Genomic DNA, 23,476 nt, shown 5'->3' with positions numbered 1-23,476 from the left:
GACAGTGGACCTGCTGGATGCAGGCATTATCATAATCTACCACAGTGAGGGAACGAGTACGTGGTCATGCAGACTGTGAACGGGAAAGGCCACTGCTAGGGCAAGGCTACGTATGCAGTAGGCAAGACTAAGAACACAAACAGAGGGACGGAGAGATGAGCGAAGTCCGCTCTTTACGAGTGCGAGAGCTGCCCTCCGCGCAGTGCTATCAAATTGAGTAAGAAGGCACGATCCAGGAAACTATACTCTCCAAACTTCTTCAACCGAAGAAAATTTCCGAGTAAAAATATTCCAGACATTCCAATCGAGATCACGATCATAGGATTCTATGGAATGTTTCGGTTGTCACTATGTGAAAAGTAAATTGTTTCCTAAATCTGGAAGACTGAGTCTTACACTACGAAACCCGACGTATACCGGACGATTTGTCTACTAGATAAAGCTCGTAAGGTATCAGAGGAAGTTGTCCAGGGGCAGGTGGAACGGTACATCGAGATTGTATTGTCCAGATACTTCGTCAAAAAGTTTGTTTCGGAAAAGATCACACAGCACGGAGGAGTCATCCTGGACGTGCGGAACCTTGCCGGAAAGACTCGCGATAAAATCCGTGTATGCCTCCTACTCCCTAAACTCCACCTGGGGCCGCAGACCTAGTTATAACCTCGAACTATGTTTCAATAGTGGGAGGTCTATTCGCGCTAGTGCGCTTCAAGGCAATACTTATAGACGAGATCACTTTCAGCTAAATCTCTCATCTCATTCTTACCACTCAAAGTCTGAACTCACCTCTAACAACTTGAGAACCGACCTTTCCTCGCAATTACTCGAGCTTCCAACATAAACCTCTCCTCTTCGTGACTTGAGGCCTGGTATCTCCTCTTACGACTCGAGATTCGACCCCTCCTCGCATCGACTCGAGGTTGACGTACACATACCTCTCCTCTGCACGACTCAAGGCCCGGTCTATCCTCTAGCGACTCGAGACCCGACCTCCTATCGTAAAGACTTGGGGTTGACCACATAAATCTCATGGTCTGATCTCTCCTCTAACTCTCCTCTCATCTTCATGATTCGAGGTTTGTCACCTTTATGCCCGTTGTGTGCTGAGCTAGAGTCAATCTGTATGATTCAGTAAGATTAGTGGTCGGGCCTTGAATCGTTGGGCGAGCGATTCGGGGATGAGCTACCAATAGTAGGGATCGCAAATTTATGTACACGATATGCTGGAATTGACGAACCCAGTATCTTAAAGGTGTCGAAGACTGGACGGATACGCTGGACAGGGCATTTTGCGAGAATGCCGGACGACTGTCCTGCAGAACAGGCTCGCTACGAATCCGGTAGTTAGACCAAGTGAAGCGTGATCTGGTGTATGTGAGATGCCCAAGAAGTTGGAAAACGGTTGCCATGGAACTAGTGAATTGAAGGAATATTGTTCATCAGGTCATGTCGTGAAACAGAATACCATGTAAATCAAATGAATTCTGGAATTGACTTCGTTCATAAGTATTGCCATGCAGCCTGAGTACATCAAGATGGTTTTAATTTCCAAAGCAATTGCTTCCTGAGGAAACATCTTCCATTACTTCAAGCGCCAGGGCAGGGATGGATAGGTGTGTTTGTTGGAGTGACTCCAAAAGAGGCATCAACATTTCCTTCCGCTTATAACTGTTCAGAAATATTCTGATACGATTCGCAGGTCCACATTTGATACAAAAACTCGTATCATCACGTAAATTAATCGTGAGGACTGGTAAAAACAATTGAAGAAAAAGGAAGTTATGAGAAGCTATACAGAAAACTGTGGACTCTAAAGTCATGCAAAACCTTACGGTCGTGGTGAAGACCATGCAAATGCTAGAAGCGTAGTGAAAAAATGAAAGGCATTTAATTTGTTTAAGAAGGGAGTGCTGCTGAATGTTGGATACAACGACTACCTTCTGGTTTCATGGCGACCGTCAAAAATAAGTTGAAACTTTACTCTTGACGGATAGATAGTTTCGCAACCATTAATATAGTTTTAATTATATTAAACAAAATAAGAATAATTATATCTATAAGCGATAGCAAAGCAACTGAACATGGAAAACATTTTTAAAGGTAATGAGGTATGATTTAAATCCTGATAAAAGTTTCAGCTAAATATAAAAAAGTGCGGTTTTTAGTTTAAAATAAGTAGGTATACCAAATTCCTGTTAACAGATGCTTTATAGCATAATAACAGGTTCATTTTCTGGCGAATATTAACAAGCTAAAAATGCACTCCCGATGCATTTTGGGCTAGCTGCTTCGACCGCATAAGTGAGGATGCGTTTGTTTTTCTTCATTCCCGATTCTCCATCTGACGACTTGTTCTTCTCGGAGGAAAGGTGCATCATACTTTTCGGTCTCTCTGTTTCAACCGACATGGTTCAGTTGCTCCTTTTTGTGGCACCGATCAAGTGTCCGGGAAGCAGATGTGCAGGTCGTTATAAGGTTTTTTTCCTTCCTTCTTTTGGTCCTTATGCTTTCCTTAAAGTTGCAATTGAGAACACAGCACATGGCCAGAAACGCTGTTGCTCCTGTAAGTTTTTTTTTTGCTTGGTTCAGACATCCTTATGATGAGTTTAATAATCCAATATGAGAATGAAATTTTCTGGTTAAAATTTGTGAAAATATTTGAAAAATTTAAGGACAAAGCACTTAAGATTCAAAAGAAGCTTCATCATCACATCACGGAAAGCTGGTCTCGGCAGTGTATTTCCCCCATTATATGTATTATTTTCCACCTGTCCGTCATTCATTCACGGTGGATTCCCCGGATGTGGAACGGCAACTTTCAGGAGTGACTGCCCTTTCCGTCGGTTCCGGGCAGATCAACTTTTCTATTAAAAGGTGAAATTTTCCAAAGTTCAACCGTTTCATCCCCGTTCGTTCGAGTTCACGATGAGAGCAGCTTGGAGAAGAAATTTCCCCCCTGTATAACGTGACTTCAAAGATACAAAAACTAATGAAATATTCACGATGCATGAACAGGGGAGCAAAAAATGAGAGAAAAAAAAGAATCTGGAAACGAGGGTCTGGAAACTGTTTAACGACTGGTCTGGTGATGATGGGGAACGCGATTTCTGTTTGTTTGGAGTAGAAAAACGACGAAGATTTCCATCACCATATTGTGTCTGTCAATTTTACCGGGATCAGTTTAGATGAGATTTCAGCGCGAATGAGAAAATTCCCGTGAAGAGGTTTTCGCGCTGATAAAGAGCTTCCGCATAATGAAGATTTATCCTGCTATCGTTTTGAAGGTGTTGATACAGAATAACCACATTGGAAAAATCCAGTAGAAGTTTGAAAATTTAAGAGTTGATTTGGGTGTTTGGAGTGTTTCAACTTGTTGATTATTTTGAAATATATTGCTTCCTCTTGCTGATCTCTAAACCTTTTTTGGCGCGACTTGGAAGGAGAAAATACGAAGATACCCTGCGTATTTGAGAATCCATCCCAAAGAACACTATATCGAAACATATGGTTTCAATTCTTCTCACCATTATTTTTTCTAGCTTCCCAGATAGGAAAAATAAGTGAAAACTTTGAGCACTTGGAGGTGAAAGTTCAAACCAGGATGTGGAAAACTTCGTCTCGGGACAGAGAGCATCTGGTTCAACTCAACCGAAACAGGAACAAGTTTCCACCTACTCAAAAAATTTAACCCTTATCTGTTGACGGATTCATTACAGAGAAACGTTCGATCGTTTTGAAAGTTTTGACATTAAACAAAAAATCATTCGAGCCGTAAAAAAATCGTGAGCTGCTCGTTCGAGTTAATTACCCCTAATTGAAGTATAATTTTCAACGGATCAAACCGATCCAAACTGCATTTTGGCAGCATTGAAATCGAGAACGTCCCCGGTCAGTTCGCTCGTTAGCAAATTGGATCTTCGTAATTTAGCAATCAACACCCAGCGTTGTTCTTGACTTAATTTTGCTGCTGCTGCTGCGATCTCTTCTATGATGATTGAATGTATGAAGTGTCAATTGATTGTTCACATATTTTCGTTGCCAGTTAAGCTTGAGAGAGCTCTGTTACCGTGGACAGCTCGTTTTTTGTCAGTTTTGGTGTTTTCCGAATCAATTTATGGGTCTAGGTTGGAATTCAATCAACAGGAGTTCTCATAGATATATCATCCGTAATCGAATGTAAACCTTACTTTTGGATGTAATTTTTATTTTAAATTTTAGGAATAAAAAAAAACTTTGAAACCAAAAGACCAAAATTTGAAGATAAAAATGAAAACAAAGAGTGATTGAAAGTGCACGAGTAAATTTTATTAAGGAAATGGTATGGTGTAAAGTTTAACAGTTAATTATCCTTAAAGTCAAAAAGACAATGAGTCAAACATCTTCACAAGGCGTTCACAAGGCGAAATTAAGAAATCCTTAGTCTTGAGTCCAAATAACCAAGTTCTAAATCATGAGTCCAAAGTTCAGTTTTCAAGTGTAAATCTTAAGATTTAAGTCTCATATTTCAAAATCAAAGTTCAAAGTACAAAGTTCAAAGTTCCAAGATACAAGCCTAGGTTTCAGGTACTAATTTCCAAGATTCAATTTCTAATGGACCAAGTCCTAAGTTCCAAATTCAAAGTTCAAGTCTCAATTGCAAGATTCAAAGTTCAACGCCAAAATTCCAAGTCTTAAGTTCTCAGTCTGAAGTTGCAAGTTCCAAGTTCCAATTCCAAGCCCAATGTCACAAGTCCCAAGCTTCAAGAACCAAGTCTCAAGTTTCAAGTCTCAAGTCCCAAATCTCAAGTCCCAAGTCCCAAGTTCTACAATTCTAAGTCTTAAGTCCTAAGTCTGAAGTCGAAAGTTCTAAGTTCAAGCCCCAAGTCCTAAGTCCAAAATCCCAAGTCCAAAGTCTCATGTCCCAAGTCCAAAATTCCAAGTACCCAGTCCCAAGTCCGAAGCTTTAAGAAGCAAGGCTCAAGTTCCAAGTCCCAAGTCTTAAGTCCCAAGTTTCCAAGTCCAAGTCCAGTCCCAAGTATCTAAGAAACAAGGCTCAAGTTCCAATTCCAAGTCCCATGTCACAAGTTTCAAGTCTCAAGTTCTCAGTCCCAAGTCCTAAGTCCCAAGCTCCAAAACAAAGGATCAAGTTTCAAGTCCCAAGTCCCAAATCTCAAATCACATGTCTCAAGTCACATAGCCTAAGTCCCAAGTCCCAAATTCTAAGTCTTATGTCCTTAGTCTGAAGTCGCAAGTTCTAAGTCCAAGCCCCATGTTCCAAGTCCTCAGTCCTAAGTTCTAAGTCTCAAGTCCCAATTCCCAAGAACCAAAGCATAAGTTCCAAGTCCAAGCCTCATGTCCCAAGTCCCAAGTTCCAAGTCCCAAGTCCCAAGCCCCAAGTCCCAAGCCCCAAGCCTCAAGCTCTCAGTCCCAAGCCCCAAGTCCCTATTCCCAAGCCCTTAGTCCCAAGTCCCAATCTCCTAGTACCAAGTCCCAAGTCCCAAGCCCCAAATCCCATGTCCCAAGTTCCAGGTCCCAAGTCCCAAGTCCCAGGTGCCAAATCCCAAGTCCCAAATCCTCAGTTCCAAATTTCAATTTCCAAGTCCCAAGTCCCAAGTTTCAAGTCTCAAGTCCAAAGTCCCAAGTTCCAAGTCCCAAGCCCCAAGTCTCAAGTCCCAAATCCCAAGTTTCAAGTCCCAAGTCCCAAGTCCCAAGTCCCAAGTCCCAAGTCCCAAGTCCTAAGTCCCAAGTCCCAAGTCCCAAGTCCCAAGTCCCAAGTCCCAAGTCCCAAGTCCCAAGTCCCAAGTCCCAAGTCCCAAGTCCCAAGTCCCAAGTCCCAAGTCCCAAGTCCCAAGTCCCAAGTCCCAAGTCCCAAGTCCCAAGTCCCAAGTCCCAAGTCCCAAGTCCCAAGTCCCTAGTCCCAAGTCCCAAGTCCCAAGTCCCTAGTCCCAAGTCCCAAGTCCCAAGTCCCAAGCCCCATGTCCCAAGTCCCAATCTCCTAGTACCAAGTCTCAAATCCAAAGTCCCAAGTTCCAAGTCCCAAATCCCTAGTCCCAAGCCCCAAGTCCCAGGTTCCAGGTCCCAAGTTCCAAGTCCCAAGCCTAGGTTTCAAGTTTCAATTACCAAGTCCCAAGTAGAAAGTCCTAAGCCCGAAGTCCCAAGCCCTAAGTCCCAAGTCCCAATCTCTTAATACCAAGTTCCAAATCCTATGTCCCAAGTCCCAAGTCCCAAATCCCAAGACCCAAGTTCCATGTCCCAAGTCCTGAGTCCCAAGTCCAAAATCCCAAGTCTCAATCCCCAAGTCGAGAGTCCCGGTCCAAGTTCACAGTCTTAGGTCCCAAGTTCCAATTTTTTATTTTTAACTCGGGACGCCCAAGTCCCAAGACCCAAGCCCAAAGATTCAAGCCCCAATACCTAAGTTCTATGTCCCTAGTTCCAAGTCCCAATCCTTAAGTTCCAAACCCTAAATTTCAAGCCCGAATCCCTAAGTCCCAAGTCCCAAGTTCCAATCCCCTAATCCCAAGACCCGAGTCCCAAGTCCAAAGTGCCAAGTACCAAGTCCCAGGTTCTAAGTCCCAAGCCCCAAGCCCTAAAATCCAAGTCCCAGGTCCCAAGTCTCAAGTCCCAAGTCTCAAGTCTCAAGTCCCAAGTCCCAAGTCCCAAGTCCCAAGTCCCAAGTCCCAAGTTTCAAGTCCCAAGTCCCAAGTCCCAAGTCCCAAGTCCCAAGTCCCAAGTCCCAAGTCCCAAGTCCCAAGTCCCAAGTCCCAAGTCCCAAGTCCCAAGTCCCAAGTCCCAAGCCCCAAGTCCCAAGCCCCAAGTCCCAAGTCCCAAGTTCCAAGTCCCAAGTTCCAAGTCCCAAGTTCCAAGTCCCAAGTCCCAAGTTCCAAGTCCCAAGTTCCAAGTCATAAGTTCCAAGCCTCAAGTTTCAAGCCCTTAATTCAAAGCCCCAATCCCTAAATTCCAAGTTCAAAGTTCCAAGTCCTAAGTCTTAAGTCGCAAGTTCTGAGTCCCAAGTCTCAAGTCCTAAGTTCCAAGTTTCAATTTCCAAGTCCCAAGTCCCAAGTCTCAAGTCCCAAGTTCCAATCTCCTTGTACAAAGTCCCAAGTCCCAAGCCCCAAATCCAAAGTCCCAGGTCCCAAGTTCCAAGTTCCAAGTCCCAAGTCCCAAGTCCCAAGCCCTAAGTCCCAAGTTCAAATCTCCTCAATCCGCAAGTCCAGAGTCCCAGTCCCTCCACATTTCTCAGGTCCCAAGTTCCAAGTTTTTTTTTAACTCGGGACGCCGCATTTGTGATTAAAAACATGGTAGTTGCAATTCGAATCTTGGGACTTGGAGCTAGGGGCTTGAAATCTGGACATAGAACTTGGAACCCAGAATCTTGAGACTTGAACCCTGGAATTTAGAATCTGGAACATGAACCTTGAAACTAGAGAGTTGGGCTTTGAGATTTGGAATCCCAAGTCCCAAGTCCTAAGACCCAAGCCCTAATCCCCGATACCCTAGTCCCAGGTCCCAAGTCCCGAGTCTAATTTCCCTAATCCAGAGTCCCACGTCCCAAGTCCAGAGTCTCAGGTCCCAAATCTCAAGTTTTTGAACTCGGGACGCCGCATTTGGGACTCAGAACTTGATAGTTTAAATTCTAATCTTGGAATTTGGAACTAGGGACTTGAGATTTGCGCTAAAGACTTGGAACCCAAAATCTTGAGACTTGAACCTTGGAATTTAGAATCTGGAAATCTGGAAAAATCTGGAAAAATCTTGGAACTAGAGATTTGGGTTTTGAGATTTGGAATCCCAAGTCCCAAGTCCGAAGCCCTAAGAATCAAGGCTCATGTTCCAAGTCCAAGCCCGATGTCACACGTCTCAAGTCCCAAGTTCTCAGCCCCAAGTCCCAAGCCCCAAGAACTAAGGCTCAAGCTTCAAGTCCCATGTATAAAGTCTCAAGTCCCAAGTCCACTGTCTAGTGTCCCAAGTCCTAAGACCCAAGCCCCAAGCCCTAAGTTCAAAGCCCTAAGTTCCAAGCCCTAAGTTCCAAGCCCTAAGTTCCAAGCCCTAAGTTCCAAGCCCTAAGTTCCAAGCCCTAAGTTCCAAGCCCCAATCCCCTAGTCCCAAGTCCCAAGTCCTAAGTCCCAAGTCCCAAGTCCAAAGTCAACAGTCGAAAGTCCCAACTCTCAAGACCCATGCCCCAAGCCCTAAGTTTCAAGCCCCAATCCCCTAGTCCCAAGTCCCTAGGATTTTATCCAAAAATTATGTGATGGAAATAGCATAATTTATTTTAGAAAATTCATGATAAATTGAGTTTTTTTTACATTTTACTTCAGAAAAATCAATAAACATTACCAATTTATGACGTTTTTTTTAAAAAATTCTAAATTGAAGTTGATATAAATAAACGTAAAAAAATTTAAAAATTCTGTAAAATTTGTGAATATTTCCGAAATTCTGTTTTCTGTAACACAGAATCTTTGATGAAAATTTGCAAAAAAATCTGCAAAATTTAGATTTTTCTGTGCTTTCGGCAACCTTGCTTGGACAAGTTCCGACAAGGTTGCCGAAATCACAGAAAAATCTATAAATTCTCAGATTTTTGAGCTAATTTTGTTTTGGAAATCTAACCTTTCAAATTTGGGACATCTGGGACCTTTGGACGCAATAACAAAAACAATATATAGATCTGTTTTAAGTTCGATCAATATTGAGTTTTTGTAGCTTTTTTGAGCTGTTTTACAGCGTCAAAGCTGTATAAATTTTAATAATAACTATTTTCGCAAGCGTTAGGGCTGTATTCTGAGTTTTGTGTTTACTAATAACTTCCTCCGATTAACTCCAATTTAGCCAGGTTAAGACAATTAATGAACAAGTCTGTGATCTTTTTTTTTGTACTATGGATATTTGAGATGTTCAAGGCTTTTTTTTTTTCGAGTTTCGAGCAATTTGTAGTCATATTAAATCCTCGGAAGCCGATTTTTTCAACGCCAACATATCTTTGAAACTGCAGTTGGTTGACGCTGAAGCATCGATTTTAAATTAAATTTATCTCTTTTAAGCTGTTTGATCAAATTCAAGATATTTTTAAAGTTTGTACTGTGATCTTTTTGAGTCTTTTGAAACTTCAGTGAGCTGTTTAAAAGCTATTCTTAATCAGTTTAAGCTACTTGAGATGTTTCAGATTTTTTCTTCCTATCCGCTTGAAACTGATTTAAAATTGTTGATATTCCCATATATTTAAGTAAATCCTCTTTTGTCGAAAAACAAAATTCAGGAAGAAAAATTTACGTTTTAGAATGATGTTGTTTCAAATTTTTTTTAAAATAAGGTAGTCCACTTACCGAGTTTGCAGAAAAAATGGCTGTAAGCTCCAAATCCTCGGAATCGAGATTGCTGAAATGGACGAGAAAGAAAAAGGAAATCAGTTAAAGTATTTAATAACAATAAGAAAGATTAATTTAATTTTTGTTGATTTGTTATCGTTCAATTTATTTATATCTTATTTCAAGGTTATTTTGAATTAAATTAATTGATTCAATTTGCTGTAAGAATATTTTTAAGTAATAAAAAAATTGTGAAATTCAATTTAACTAAACGAAACAAAACTAAATAAAACGGAACAAGAAAAGCATGAAAAAAAAATAGAAACAGATTGAACGAGACAAAACCGGAAACAAGATCTAACAAGACAAAAATAAATAAAATATGATACAAAAAAGACTACCCAGGATGAAACAAGATAAAATATGCAAAATTAAGATAAAACAAGAAAAAAGATAATGAAACATGATGGAAAAAGATAGAAACATTAAAAGCGATAGAAAAAATAAAAAAGGATAACAGAACTAGCTGAACAAAAATAAACAGGATACAACAAAATGAAACAAGATGGAACAGCATACAACAAGCTTTTATACAACAACAAAAAAAAGATTAAACAAAAAAAATAGTCAAGAATATTTAGGACAAAATCAGATATAACAAAGTGGAATAGCAATATAAAACTAGATGGAACAAGTTGAAACAATCTTAAAAATATAAAACAAGGTAAAACTAAACAGAACAAGATGAGTAAGACAAAACTAGAAAAAAAACAAATAAAAATAAAAAAATGCAAAAAAGTGAAAGTAAACATAAAAAACTTCGATTTGGTTCAAAACTAATCCATGCTTTTTTGCAGACTTTTTGAGGAACTTTTACATAAGCAAATTTGAACTTAAAGGTTTGATTGACAAAATGGAATATCTTCTGCTGAAAATCAACATAATTTTTGTTTCTTCTGTGGAATCAAGCCTGCTTATGAGTGTTGTGCCAATTGAAATATATTCTAAAGTAAAGTAACTTCGTATCTTATTAGACAAAAAAGTTGCATGGTTATAAATGGGGGCAGGAATTTTGGCATTGAAAAACAACTAATTCAATTGACATCACTGCTGGGTGCCTAGCGAGGAATTGCATGACAACTTTTCATGCAATACTTCTCGAGGCAACAGCAGTGATGTCAATTGAATTTATTATCTATCAATACAAAAGACATACCCCTGTTAAACACCTAACTTTTTTGCCTTATTAGATACGAAGTTACGGTCTTCGACAAAGTTGTTCAGCGGAAAGTTTCTGTTAGAAAATTAATAAATTTAGACTCGGTTTTGCGGGAGAAACAAAAATTATGTTGATGTTTCAATACAAAATATTCAATTTCCCCATACAAACATTAACGTTTAAATTTACTCATGTAAAGTTTACCTAAAAATTCTGCAAAAAACATGTATGAGTTTTGAATCAAAACGAAGCTTTTACGATCCTGGGGTTTGAGAAATTCAAAAATTACCGCCAATCGACTCAGTCTTTTGGGTTAAGCGGGTAGCATAATACTCAAAATCGCTGAAAACTCAAATTTAAGCGGTTATACGATGTACTTACGTTCGCAATTTTGGAGGATTATTTAAAGACACAACTTTAAGATCGTACAAAGTACACTTCTCAATCGAGATTCAAATCGAAAAAAGCATATTTGATTATTGGATTTGTAGGAAATAACAGTCATAAAATTCAGTTATCGCCTAGGTCTTAAATTCAAAATGCTAGTCATCTGTGACTTTGTACCATTCAAGCACCCAACTTGAAAGGAGTCAACATAGTAGAGAAAAAATCCGTCTAATCTTTGATCACACTTTACGAGCTTCGCCGCCGCGCGGGTCCCCTAAAGAAGGGGGCGAACAGGAGGATAAAAAATAATTTTTCTTCAAGCGTTATAAATCGCACAATTATGCTTCCGTCTAGGAATTACTCGGCAGAAAAGTTTCTGGTTTTTTTTTTCGAACTGTTGAATCGTTGACGACAGACAGCTTCTTTATGGGTTCCATCGACAAGCCCCTTTTACCAACTGGATTCCTGCTGCTGCTGCTGCTTTAAGCGACCATCGGAATTGGGAACCGAATCAAATCGTCGAACTAATGCGCCGTGAAAAGTTGAAACGATGACACTCCGTCTGAATTTGAAGTTTATTGACAAAGTTGTGGGAGGCTAAAGGTTTAATTGATTTATCTGAACAACAGTTTTTCTTTCTTAACAATTTTTTTTACGATTAAGACAAAAACTTTAAAAAATCGAAATTTTACTACGACGGCAAACAATTTCCACACATCGTCAAATGACAGTAAAAATACCGCCAATGTTTATATCGCGTCAATGATTGTCGGATTGACTGGTCGGGATGGCGGCATCCCACAAAGATCCGGTCCGAGTCTGGCTGACGGAAAGTTAATTATAGTTTGAACTCCGTGACACCGAAAAGCCGGCAAGCCAGCCAATCGGCCAGCTGGTTATTGGGATGCTGCTGGGTTTCGGAATTGATGATGCCGGTGTCTTGCGTGATGAAACTAAGCAATTGGATTTTGTTGAGCAGGACAGTAATGTCCAATCAGTTCAGTTAAAATAATTTGAATTTGAAAGTGTTTCGTAGCAGGTTAAAGTGAAAATTGATAATACAATACTGTTGTTTATGCACATTATGATACCGAACGAGTAGAGGAGATAAAGGCATAATGACCACCTTAAGACGGACGCTTATTCAATCATAGAAAACATGTGTGATTTACTTTATTGTTTCGTGTTCAGACACTAAAAAGCCTATTTCCTAATGGGCTTAAACTTGAAAAAAGTAGATAAAAACCTTTAAAAATTCCTTTTAATTTTTTTTGCTAAAAGCTAAAAATCAGTCACTATAGGAGCATAATAAGAACCCCCACTGGGGCAATATAAGTACCATTAATCGGAACACGATGAGCCGTAGAATCTAGCAGTGAATTCAACTCGATGGTGTTAACAGAATTTTAGTGCTAAAGCTTGACTTGTTTCATCTAACTATGTGGCCTATTGGTAAGCTGTTGGAGAGATTATCAGAAGACTCGACTTCGATTCCTGGTCGAGGTGATTTTCGTTTCCTTTACCATTCATAATCGATACATTTTGCAACTTTACGGTGAGTCGTAGATCCATCAAACAAAGCAAAAACAAAATAATGTATGTGTGATTGTAGAACACACACAATTCACACACACCCATAAATTATGTTTCTGATGCTTTGTTTGGCGGATGATGCTACAAGCCTAACCGTATAATGCAACAATCAAAATAATCAATCACGAATGGTAAATGAAAAAAAAAATCACTTCGATCAGGAATCGAACTCGAGTCTTTTGATAACCTTTCCGACACCGAAACAATAGGCTAAATCGTCAGATGTAAACTAGTTAAACTGTGGCTCTATAATTCAGTTGACTTCATCTAGTGAAATTCGCTGCTTGATTTAACGGCAGCAAATGCTCATCGTGCCCCGATCAATGGCGCTCTATACGCCTTAAGTCACCAAATTTAAGTCTAAACGCGTTTTATAATTGATAATAGTGAAAAATCGAAAATAATGGATGGTGAAAATTGAGGAACAATGGATGATTTAACAATCATAAGAGCTTATTTTACGGTGCTCAAAAATTATTATATTTTCGTCACTTGAAAACCTTGTTGTTTTTTTTCTGTAAAGATGATAAGAAGATTTCTTTTTTTGCTGAAAAATTAATACTATAGGAACTAAAAAACTGTCCCTCATAAAAATTTACATAATAAAATTCGTACTTTCGTGGAAAAGAGGAGTGCTTATTATGCCCCGGGTGCGCGTTATGCCTTTATTTGCCCTATGGCATTTTTGGAATTGAATTCGATCTAAGAGTGTGTATAGCCAGAATCGAATAAATTTGGAATAGTTCGTTTGTGTGTCTTATTTTTAATATAAAGTTTATAATCACAACATACAAATCAAACTGTTTACTGATGGTAAACTGTACGTAAATTTTGAGATTTTGGTTGTTGTGCAATACTTGAAAGAAGTTATTTATGAAAAAACATACACATAGACTGTTCCGATAACTATTAATCTATTATATAAAATTGTCGTGTAATGATATTAGTCGCACTATTCCTCCTATTTGGTAAAATTATGGTAAAATCCGTTTGCACTTGCCCCGGTGCACCTTAATGAAAAATTGAGATTGAAATTAAACAGTAGAAAATAAATTTTTTGTATAAGGTTTTGAATGATATTTCCGTGAAAATTTCCAGAAAATAAAATCAATACATAAAACCATAGTAGCCAAAACAGATTATTTCTTTTCGATCTATAAAATTTTTGAACATCTGCTTTTCAATTAAATATTATCAAACAGATAAAGTCGTTCCGTTTATATTTTGAAATATGTGAGTTTAATGAGTTTTATAGGGACCTTACATCCCTTACGACAAAATAGAGAGAATTGCTGTCATATAACAAGAATATCTTAACTTTTTTTTCTCCTTTAAAAACAAATCTTGATTCATTGGGTTGAAGTTTATATGAAATTTATTTGCATTTTTGCATTAACGAAGGGCGAGGATGGTGGAAAAAGGCTCTATGAAAATGGTTAATAATCTTTTTCGCCGTTTTTTTTTTATTTTTATTGCTTATTTTTTCTGCTCGAAAAAATACACCATCTAAAGCTAATCGGAAGCCGGAAGTGTTCATAAGGCAGAATCTAAGGAAAATACTCAAGAAACTGTCCCGATTCATGTATTGGCCGGTTTCAAAATTCAATGTCCATAAAGTGCTATATGCAATGAATTTCAATATAAGAATCGTAAAATTTCAATTTAAAAATTTATGTAAACTCGAGCCGGTTAAATCAGCCTACCTCCTCTAGAAGTGGAGCTCCCATGTAAGTTTTTTTGGCATAAATAAAGAACTTATAGAAAAAGGGACCATATTTTATATAATAGATTAATTTGGCATCGGAGGGTATTTGGGGTGGTATGACCTTCAAAAATCAGTTTTTATCACAAATTTTTTCTTCAAATCATTCTACAAAGTTGTTCAAATGAACAAAATACATATTTTTGTTGAAAATTGTAAGCATGTAAAATGAGAGTATTTAGAGTTATATTGTGAACATGGCCGTAGGAACGGGGAGGAGGGGGGCTTTGGGGGTTGAACCCCCCCCCCCCCCCCACATGAGGGTCCATCAAAAGCAAGCGAGGCATTCTGCTCTACACTCAAAATTTTAAATTTTTAATCAAATTTTGATGATGGAATAAGGTTATTCGATAATAACAATCTTGACTTAAAACTGGGTTGAAAACCTCGATAACTAATCCCAGTTTCAGAATTCACCTACAGATTTTCAAAATTTTCTCACTTATTGATAGTGATTCATTTTCTAATATTGAATTTTATTCTGGTTCCTTACAATCAAAATAGAAATTGTATTTGTGTTCCCGATAATGTATCCAGTTTAGGATTCTTGTTTTCGGTTCGAATCACCATTAAACATTGGAATAAAAAGCTTTGCTGAAATCGTCGTTTAAATTTGGTTTTAAATTTCTTCAAAATTTGATTGATGATTCTCGAAAATCATACGCATTTTTTTACATTTAGTTAATATTTTTACGAATATGTTGGATTAGAAATATAAAATTGAAATAAACAATTCCCAAACCCCAAACCCAACCCAACCCAAACCCAAAACATCCGAATAATTATTATGGATTCATGATTGAGGGCTCCGAACCTGATTTCAATTCTTGGCTCAAATTTCTAAATTCAGAAACGGTTTTTATGTACATTTCAGAAAACGTATTGATATTACGAAACAGATTTAAATCCAAGTTCAAAATTCAGATTCAGATTCAGCTCTCAAATGAGTTCCATAATCACAATAAAATTATCAAGATGACTATTTCTGTAAGGATTTAAATTGCAAGAGATTTCAGGATGATAATTCTGATTGTTAATTCGGTTTTAGAATTTAACTAATTTTAGTTCGTTTGTACAATTCAGCTGAAAATGACAAAATTTTATTAGAATTATAATTGATTTTGCAAAAAAAAAATCAACCACAGGAATTGATTTTTCGATGATAAAGAAACATGCAAATATCTCTTTAGGCAATTTCAGAGATATCCACTTATTTTGACGTATTGTTGAACATTATTTATATTTTGAGTATTTTCAATAAACAAATTTCATATTAAATCTATAACAAAAATTAAGTTTGCATAAATTCAATTTGTACTGTAAAATTTCAATCTTTTACATTCACCTTTGAAAATTGGATGTATTTTAAAAATTTTCTTTCGGAATTGAAGACTTTCTTAAAAAAAACTTATTTTAAGTTTAAATCAAATATTAAGCTGACCAGATTACCCTGTTTTACCCGGACTTGCCCGGATATTTCATAAAACAGATAGGAAAAGGTTCAGCTGCCCAAATTTTGTTGCAAAATTTTACCTGGTTTTGTCCGGATTTATTCACATTTTATTGGAAAATCAAACAAGAAATTAAATGAAATCATTATAGGGGAGATGAGGGCATAATGGGCACCTTAAGGAAAATGCTTATTTAACCATAGAGAACAGCTGTAATATGTGAATTACATCATTGTTTCGTGTTCCGACACTCAAATAGTCTATTGTCTAATTGGATGAAACTTGAAAAAGTAGATAAAAACGTTTAAAAATGCATTTTAAAAAATGTTGCCGAAAGCTGAAAACCAGTCACTGTAGAGGCATAATGAGAAACCCCCCGAGGCAGTATGAGCACCATTAATGAAGGCATAATGAGCATTTTCTGCCGGGGAATCTAGCAGCGAATTCGACTCGATGAAGTCAATTGAGTAATAGAGCTACAGCTCAACTTGTCTCGTCTGACGATTTGGCCTATTGGTTAGATGTCGGAGAGATAATCAGTAGGCTCGAGTTCGATTCCTGGTGGAGGTGATTTTTTTTTCTTCATTTATCATTTATGATCATGATTGCACTAAACGGTGAGGCGTAGATTAATCAAACAAAGCAAAAACAAAATAATCTAGGTCTGTTTGTAGAATTCAAAGAATTAACACATGCTCATACATTATGTTTCTGGTGTTTTGTTTGACGGATGATGCTTTGATGCTATTAGCCGTATAATGTAACAATAAAAACAAATCAATCATGCATGGTATGTGCAAAAAAATCCCCTCGGACAGGAATCGAACTCGAGTCTACTGATTATTTCTCCGACATCTAACCAATAGGCCAAATCGTCAGACGATACAAGTTAAGCTGTAGCTCTATTATTCAGTTGACTTCATCGAGTTGAATTCGCTGCTAGATTCTCCGGCAGAAAATGCTCAATATGCCTTCATTGAAAGTGCTCTGTTCGCCTCTAGTGAACAAATTAAAGTAAAAACGCGTTTTACAATTGATTGAAGTGAAAAATCAAAAATTTTATGATGCTGAAAATTTAGAAATAATGTGTAGATCGTGTTGCAGTGCATACATTTCAGATCAAGATGATTTAAAGGTTATAAAAGCTTATTTGGTGGTGCTCAAAAATTATAATTTTTTCGTCACTTGAGAACCTAGCTGGTTATTATTTAATATTTCTGTAAATATGAAAAGGATATTTTTTTTTGGTGAAAAATTAATACTATAGGTAGTACGAAACAAGTCCTCATGAAAATTTGTTTAAGAAAATACGTACTTATGTAGAAAAATGGACTTCTCATTATGCCTCGGGTGCTCGTTATGCCCTCATCTCCCCTATGTAATTTTTAATTTTGTCGCCCCAAACATATTTTACAAGCTAGATTTTTAAAAATAAACATAAACAATGTTTTGGGAAACTGAAATACGATTCAAAATTTGGTTGTTTTTTGGCGAAAAAACAATTCTTCAATTGTTTTTTCCTAGATTTTTTTTGAATAGTTCTTCGATTTTTGTCAAATTTTCCCGAATATTGGCCGGATTTTGGTTTGAAAATTTGGAAATAAAATGTCCGAATTTTGCCAGGTTTTTAAATGAAATAGCCCATATTTTCCCGGCTCGGATACGCACCGGAGAACTTCTGGAAAAAAAAAAAAGAAAAACGAGCTTAAAAATGAACAATTAGATAGTATTTAAAAATAATAAGTATTTTTATTTTTTTTATTAATGCATTGTTTGAGCAAAAGTTTCATAGGAAAAAATAGGTCACCAAAACCTCCCCCCCCCCCATGAGTCAGCTCTTCTTACGGCCCTGATTGTGAAAATGCATGAAATTAGTGCTATTTCAGCCTCAATTTCACGAACAATCCGCAATTTTCGGCAACTTTCGCGCACTATATGCAAATTAATTATTAAGTTTTTGTTTATAAAACAACTCAAAATTTAGGGTATCTTCTAGTATCCAAACGAATTGAGGCGGGTATAGCACAACTTTTACGCATTTTCTCAATATGACTCTAAATACTTAATTTTGCAAGCTTACAATGTTCAACAAATATATGTATTTCGTTCATTTGAACAACTTTGTAGAATGTTTTGAAGATTTTAAAATTACCAGAAAAAAATAATGATAAAAAACTGATTTTTATAGGTTATTTTCATATTTTACACTGTTACTCGAAAGATGAATGTTTTAGAATCTTGACGTTTAAATGAGACAATGCTATATATTTTTGCATTTTAAATAAATTGGTCGAAGATCGCAAAGAGATTGAACTTACGGGTTAGAAGTTAGATTTTTTTCTCACTAATAGGGGAATTCATTCAAAAATTCATAATATTTTCTTGTAGACCTCATTCTACTGTAAAACTTCTTCGAACACACACAGAAGATAAAATGTGAAACAGAAAAGTTATAAGCATCGATCACGTTATTCACATTTTTGACCATTGTGCAGTGGGGAGATAGGAAGAGAGATTTTTTTACATAATTCGAAAACTATTCTAGCCATTGGAACCTTATTTGGCATGGGAGAGTGTTTGAGTACGAGTAATATTTCTAGGATTATTTGAGTCCGGCACAGTTTTTATACTGCATAACTCGAATACTAATAAAGCAAATTTAACCAAATTTAGCATGAAAGGGTTATTGAGTACCGTAATCTGGGGTAATCTTGATCACTTTTTTTCAATATTTTTCGATTATTTTTCCTGTAAAGAGGAATGCGGCATGTTTCATATTTTTTAAATCAGTACTGGACTCCTATGAACGTAAAACATGGTCGATTTCGTTTCTGTTTTGAATTTGATGCTTTGGGGAAACATTGATCAGTCTCTATTTTGACGGTTTTAAAGGGTTTTCTTGGTCATATAGATACAAATACCTTCATAATATTTACAAATAATAAATACAAATATAAAATTATACATTTTACCTCGCCTTTCAACGTTTTCTTTTAAAAACATTTATAATCGAAATAAAAAACAATTATAGTGTATTAGACCACTGAAATTTTTCTTTGAAAATTTCAAATTCTCAAATTTTTACACATTCCATAACTTTTTTTGATTGTTTTTGCTGCCTAAAATAGCAATAAAATTTTTGGAAGCGAAGCGTCCTGAATTAGCGCAAAGAGTATTAATTTTGTATGAAAATTTGTATGGGTAAACAAAATTTTTCATTCGAGTATCGCCAGAGATACATGAAAGTTAAAAAATAATTCAAATTTGGATGAAAAATATACCTTGATTCTTGCAGTACAATTCATGTGAACAAAGCACAACTTGTACCCCAGAAAAGTTATTCGATGTTATACAATTTGTTTCTCAAAATTATTTTTTTTAATTTTTGCGTTTTTGTCTGCTTATTTCAAAGCTGTGTAACCGTAGGATGGAAATAAAAAATCTCAAAAAACTGCATTGCATTGCCAGAGAATTGTTTGATTTATATAACCTTTGCAAAAACATTTCATGAAATTATTAAAAGCTTTAGCAAGCAAAGTCCGTCATTTTTGAATACTTTTCAATGGATTCAGATTTTTTATTTAGAAATGGTTATAACTTTTTTCATTCAATTCTTAGCTGCTTATTATGCTAGCAAAAAATGAAGCTTAAGAACAGTCAAAGCCAGAAATCAAAAACCAATTTCATTTTAAGCTTATTTAAATTTTCTGGATGATTTAATGTGCAAAAATTTCTTCTTCCATACAAATTTCCATATCAGCGTTGCGCCAACTCATAAATCAACCAAATCATCTCAAATTTTACACTGATGCTTGGAGACCCAAAAGGCATCCAAAAAAGATATGGGATCAAAAAGTCATTTTTGCAGCGGTCTAATGGTTTACATTTAGGGGTAAAAATTTAAATAATTGCTGAATACTTTGAGCTACAAAATACAAATGAAATTTTACCTTCACACATTCCTCTAGCCCTACCACTATTTCCATTTCAATTTGTTTGTTTAAAGTTAACCATATCCTATCCGTATTGGACGGGCTTACACTTGGAAAATGTTCTTATTTTTTTTATATAAAAATTTCATCACAAAATGACTATAAAAATAGCACTATAACTATACAAATACAAAGAAGGTTTCATCAGGAGAGCTGAACTTTGAGATATTTTAAGATTTTTAAATAACATTTATACTTACAGAAACAAATTTTAAATACAAACCAAATTTATCCTATTTGATACTCAATTAATAGGCTTTCGAACCTAGAAAACAATTTTGAAAAATTCAAACTATACACTGAGTTATTGATGATAATGTGCATAAATATATTGTTGGTTAAAGTTACTCCAGTGATCAAAGTTACCCCGTTTTACGGTACGAAAAAAATTCTTATTTGGTACAACTGCCTCTTTCCTGTGGGAAAAGGCAGGGGCTCCTTTAAAAAAAATTCCTATCATTTGTGAAATAATCAAGCAAATGGAATCAATTTTGGCATGGGAGAGCATGGAGTACAAGAAATGGTTGTAGGATCTTTTGAGACCCCTTCATCGTTCAAATCAGGATATGGGAAGGGACAAGAGGAGCTCCCATACAATTGTATTGCTCAACCCGAAATCTTATCAAAATTTAATTTTGTTATATATCGTATCACTAATTTAGCCAAATTTTCTTTGAGAGGGTTTTTAGGTTAATAAAATTGATATGATTATTACAATTGCCTACCTCCTCCAAGCAGTGCTGGAGGGGAAAAGGAAGGGGGGAGGGGAGCTCCCATATAAGTTTTTTAATGTCATTAATCGAAATCTGATCCAGCAGAAATCCGAAAAGGGAAAGTGTGAAGAATTTATACCAGTAGAACATACTTTTTTCCATAATAAAAGAACTCATGAAGCTTTGAAACAGTGAAAAAAATCAAATCTTGAAAAACGAATTTATAGATAAATTTCAGTAAATAATATGAAACTATCTTTGTATTGCAATTCGAAACTCCAGCTAAAACCCTCAATAAAAGTTGTTGCTTATGAATCATTTCTAAGTTTGATTTATAATGATGATGTCTAAGTTTGATTTATAATGATGCCTACAAAAAAAAAATCAAAATTTCAATAATTTTTACAAATTTTATTTATTTTTGGAAGGTGTAGCAAAGCACACCGGGTCAGCTAGTCAATTATAAATTTAAAGAAAAGAGATTTTGTAGTATGTTTGAGAAAACATTTTTTAATCATTATTTCTTTTATTTAAGAAAGAAAGTGTATTTATAATTTCAAGAACAGTCTATATTAGGCTCCCAACGCTTCGTCTTCAAATCCGTAACGCTAAATCAGCGAATATGACAGAAAAAAACTACCAGTGCCAGAGAAAGGGAAAACAGCCAGAGCAAAAACAATCGATTTGTTTGTCCAATCGATTTACACACGATGATGATGTTGGCGAGATCAGTCTGAAAGGAAGGGTGCTGTGCTCTCCAGTAGGTAGTTGTAAATTCGTTGTTTTCCCAACCGTTGTTTCTGGTGTTTACTCACTGTTTAAACACGGTGATGAATTAACAAACGCAAAAACACAGAAAACAAAATCGATTATCTGCAACCTACAACAAAACTCCGGCAAGGTGCAGAGAAAGAAAGAAAGAAAGGGTGAGTGAGAAATAGAGAAGAAAAGCCAAGACAGTTGTCGTAACGGAACAAGAAAATTTCAGACATCAACGGAAAGAAAACTCACATCCGAAAGCAAGAAAACCAATCAGTACCGAACGATTTGGTGCCCATCAGATGGGAAGGTTTAAATTTTCTATTTTAACTACTGGCGGCTGCTGTTGGTGTGATGTTTCACTTCTACCGAAACTAAATAACTGCTAAATTTCCATCACACTGGTCCAAGTCTGTGACGAAACAAGAGAAACTAATTAAAGTCACATCCAGTAAATAGTTGGATCCGTTTGGTCCGACACACTATTGGTGCGAATTACCCCTGAGGTTCAGTTAAGCCTTCCTTCATTGAGCACACAGGAATACGGTACCTACACTATATCTAGTATAATTACCATTCTTTATGTGAAAACAAAATCGTTTGAATTGGTGCCAATTTGTTTGTTGGTTTTTGATGGTGCTAGAAGCAGACAGATGATGCCTACACGTGCCCTACAAATGAAGGTTCCGGAGAAATTTCCCATAACTGTTTGATTCCATTCTGCGGAAGCAATCAGTAACAAAAATACAAACAGCTGGTAAAATTAACCTTCATTAGTAACACTTTGTCCGTAGATCAGTCTGAACATGGGATTTCTATTTTTGAAGACAATCAAAGTAAGAAAGAACGACGTTCCCACAACTTTGAAGTTTTAAGTTACTCTTATCTAGACCCCCCCTCTGGAATTTTCGTGAGACGGAATACTGTGAAAATAAATAAATAAAATCAATATTAATCCGGACCCACCGTTCAATTTACTGCGACGCTTATTTGACATATCAAGTAAGTAATCTGATATATAAAGTTTGAAGTCTTATCTGACATATCAAGTTGATAAAATCTCACATATGAAGTTTAATGTTGTGATTGTTTTAAAATCGTTACAAGGATTCTGCTAAACCTTTTTCAGTTTCTACTACTTAGCAGTCTTTCGACCAACAACTCTAATCTTAGTTTAAAACGGCAACAAAAATGTACTCAACGCAATGATTACCGGTACTATTAATCTGGCCATGAAACCACCCACTCTCGCATCACACATAAACTGGATGCTATCCCGTGTTTTCAAAACTTTGGCTCAATTTACACAACCGACAAGCTTCTGTTGTTTTCAAACAAATGGTTCTTCCAAAAGGCGGAGGTTCAATGATCAAACATGCACCATCCACCCACACTTTAGTATGCTGCGGTTGATGAAATTGGAAACTTCCAAGATGCTGATATGGGAGTGAGAAAGCGTCTCTCGCTGGATGCACGCACGAGTCTAGATATGGCAGATTTTGCTAATGAAGTAAAAAGATGAACCGACTTTAAGCTACATACATGTATGCCAAGTTAAAGAAAAGGAATCATGTTACCTGTTGCTTTTCTTAGAAAAAAAAAACATACCTATCGACTAATTCCTAGTAATATTCGACACTCCTCACTTAATCTTTCAATCTTACGTTGAATGAAACTTTTGAATTTTCAATAAAAGTTAAATTTAGAAAGTTGACAGGAAATTTAAGATAATGGAATGAGGCCGATAAACAAGTTTCATGAAATAGCTTAGAGATATCTTAAAAACATGATGTGATTTGTAGCCAGCCCAAGCAACCAAAAGTCACATATTTACTTGAATGAAGGCTTTATTTATTTATTTACTAGCTGATCCCATACGAACTCCGTTTCGCTTTCAACTTGGAATATGTCATGCACAGTTTGTATGAAAGCCAATTGCCAAGCATTTTCCAGATGCACTTCTGAATTCACTGTTAAGTTATTATTGCAAAAATATTGGACGATCACTTTGTCTGTCGTCTGCTACTAAATTTGAAATAAAAAATCCTTTGACCGTGCCTAAAAACCACGTGTATAAATTTCGACTCGATCATTGCATAACAACGCAATTATTGCCAAAAAGCTAAACCCCTTTCGACGGCTCTTATACAATCTTTAATGACTGAAATCTATTGCCCTTCCCTCAAAACTCCCGTGTGCAAATTTTCAAAGCAATCCATTGTATAATAACGTCGATATTGCTAAAAACAGTGAAAAATTAATTTATATGGACGACTCCTTTCGTCGACCCCTGGCAAAACATTTGACATCTGAAAT

General features: G+C 36.4%; 1 protein-coding gene across 2 annotated transcripts in view; it reads right to left on the bottom strand.

Moving 5' to 3' along the window:
- The window catches only part of LOC129751004 (uncharacterized), a 951,184-nt gene that overhangs the window by 66,824 nt on the left and 860,884 nt on the right, over positions 1-23,476 (bottom strand). For both annotated transcript variants that reach the window (XM_055746238.1, XM_055746239.1), the window contains one exon: positions 9,303-9,354. In XM_055746238.1, coding sequence (XP_055602213.1) covers positions 9,303-9,354 — 52 coding nt within the window. The remainder of the gene's footprint in view (positions 1-9,302; positions 9,355-23,476) is intronic.

Source organism: Uranotaenia lowii, chromosome 3, assembly GCF_029784155.1.
Source record: "Uranotaenia lowii strain MFRU-FL chromosome 3, ASM2978415v1, whole genome shotgun sequence".
Classification (NCBI taxonomy): Eukaryota; Metazoa; Arthropoda; class Insecta; order Diptera; family Culicidae; genus Uranotaenia; species Uranotaenia lowii.
The sequence above is the reverse complement of the archived record's forward strand: the minus strand, read 5'-3'. Positions and strand labels throughout refer to the sequence as shown.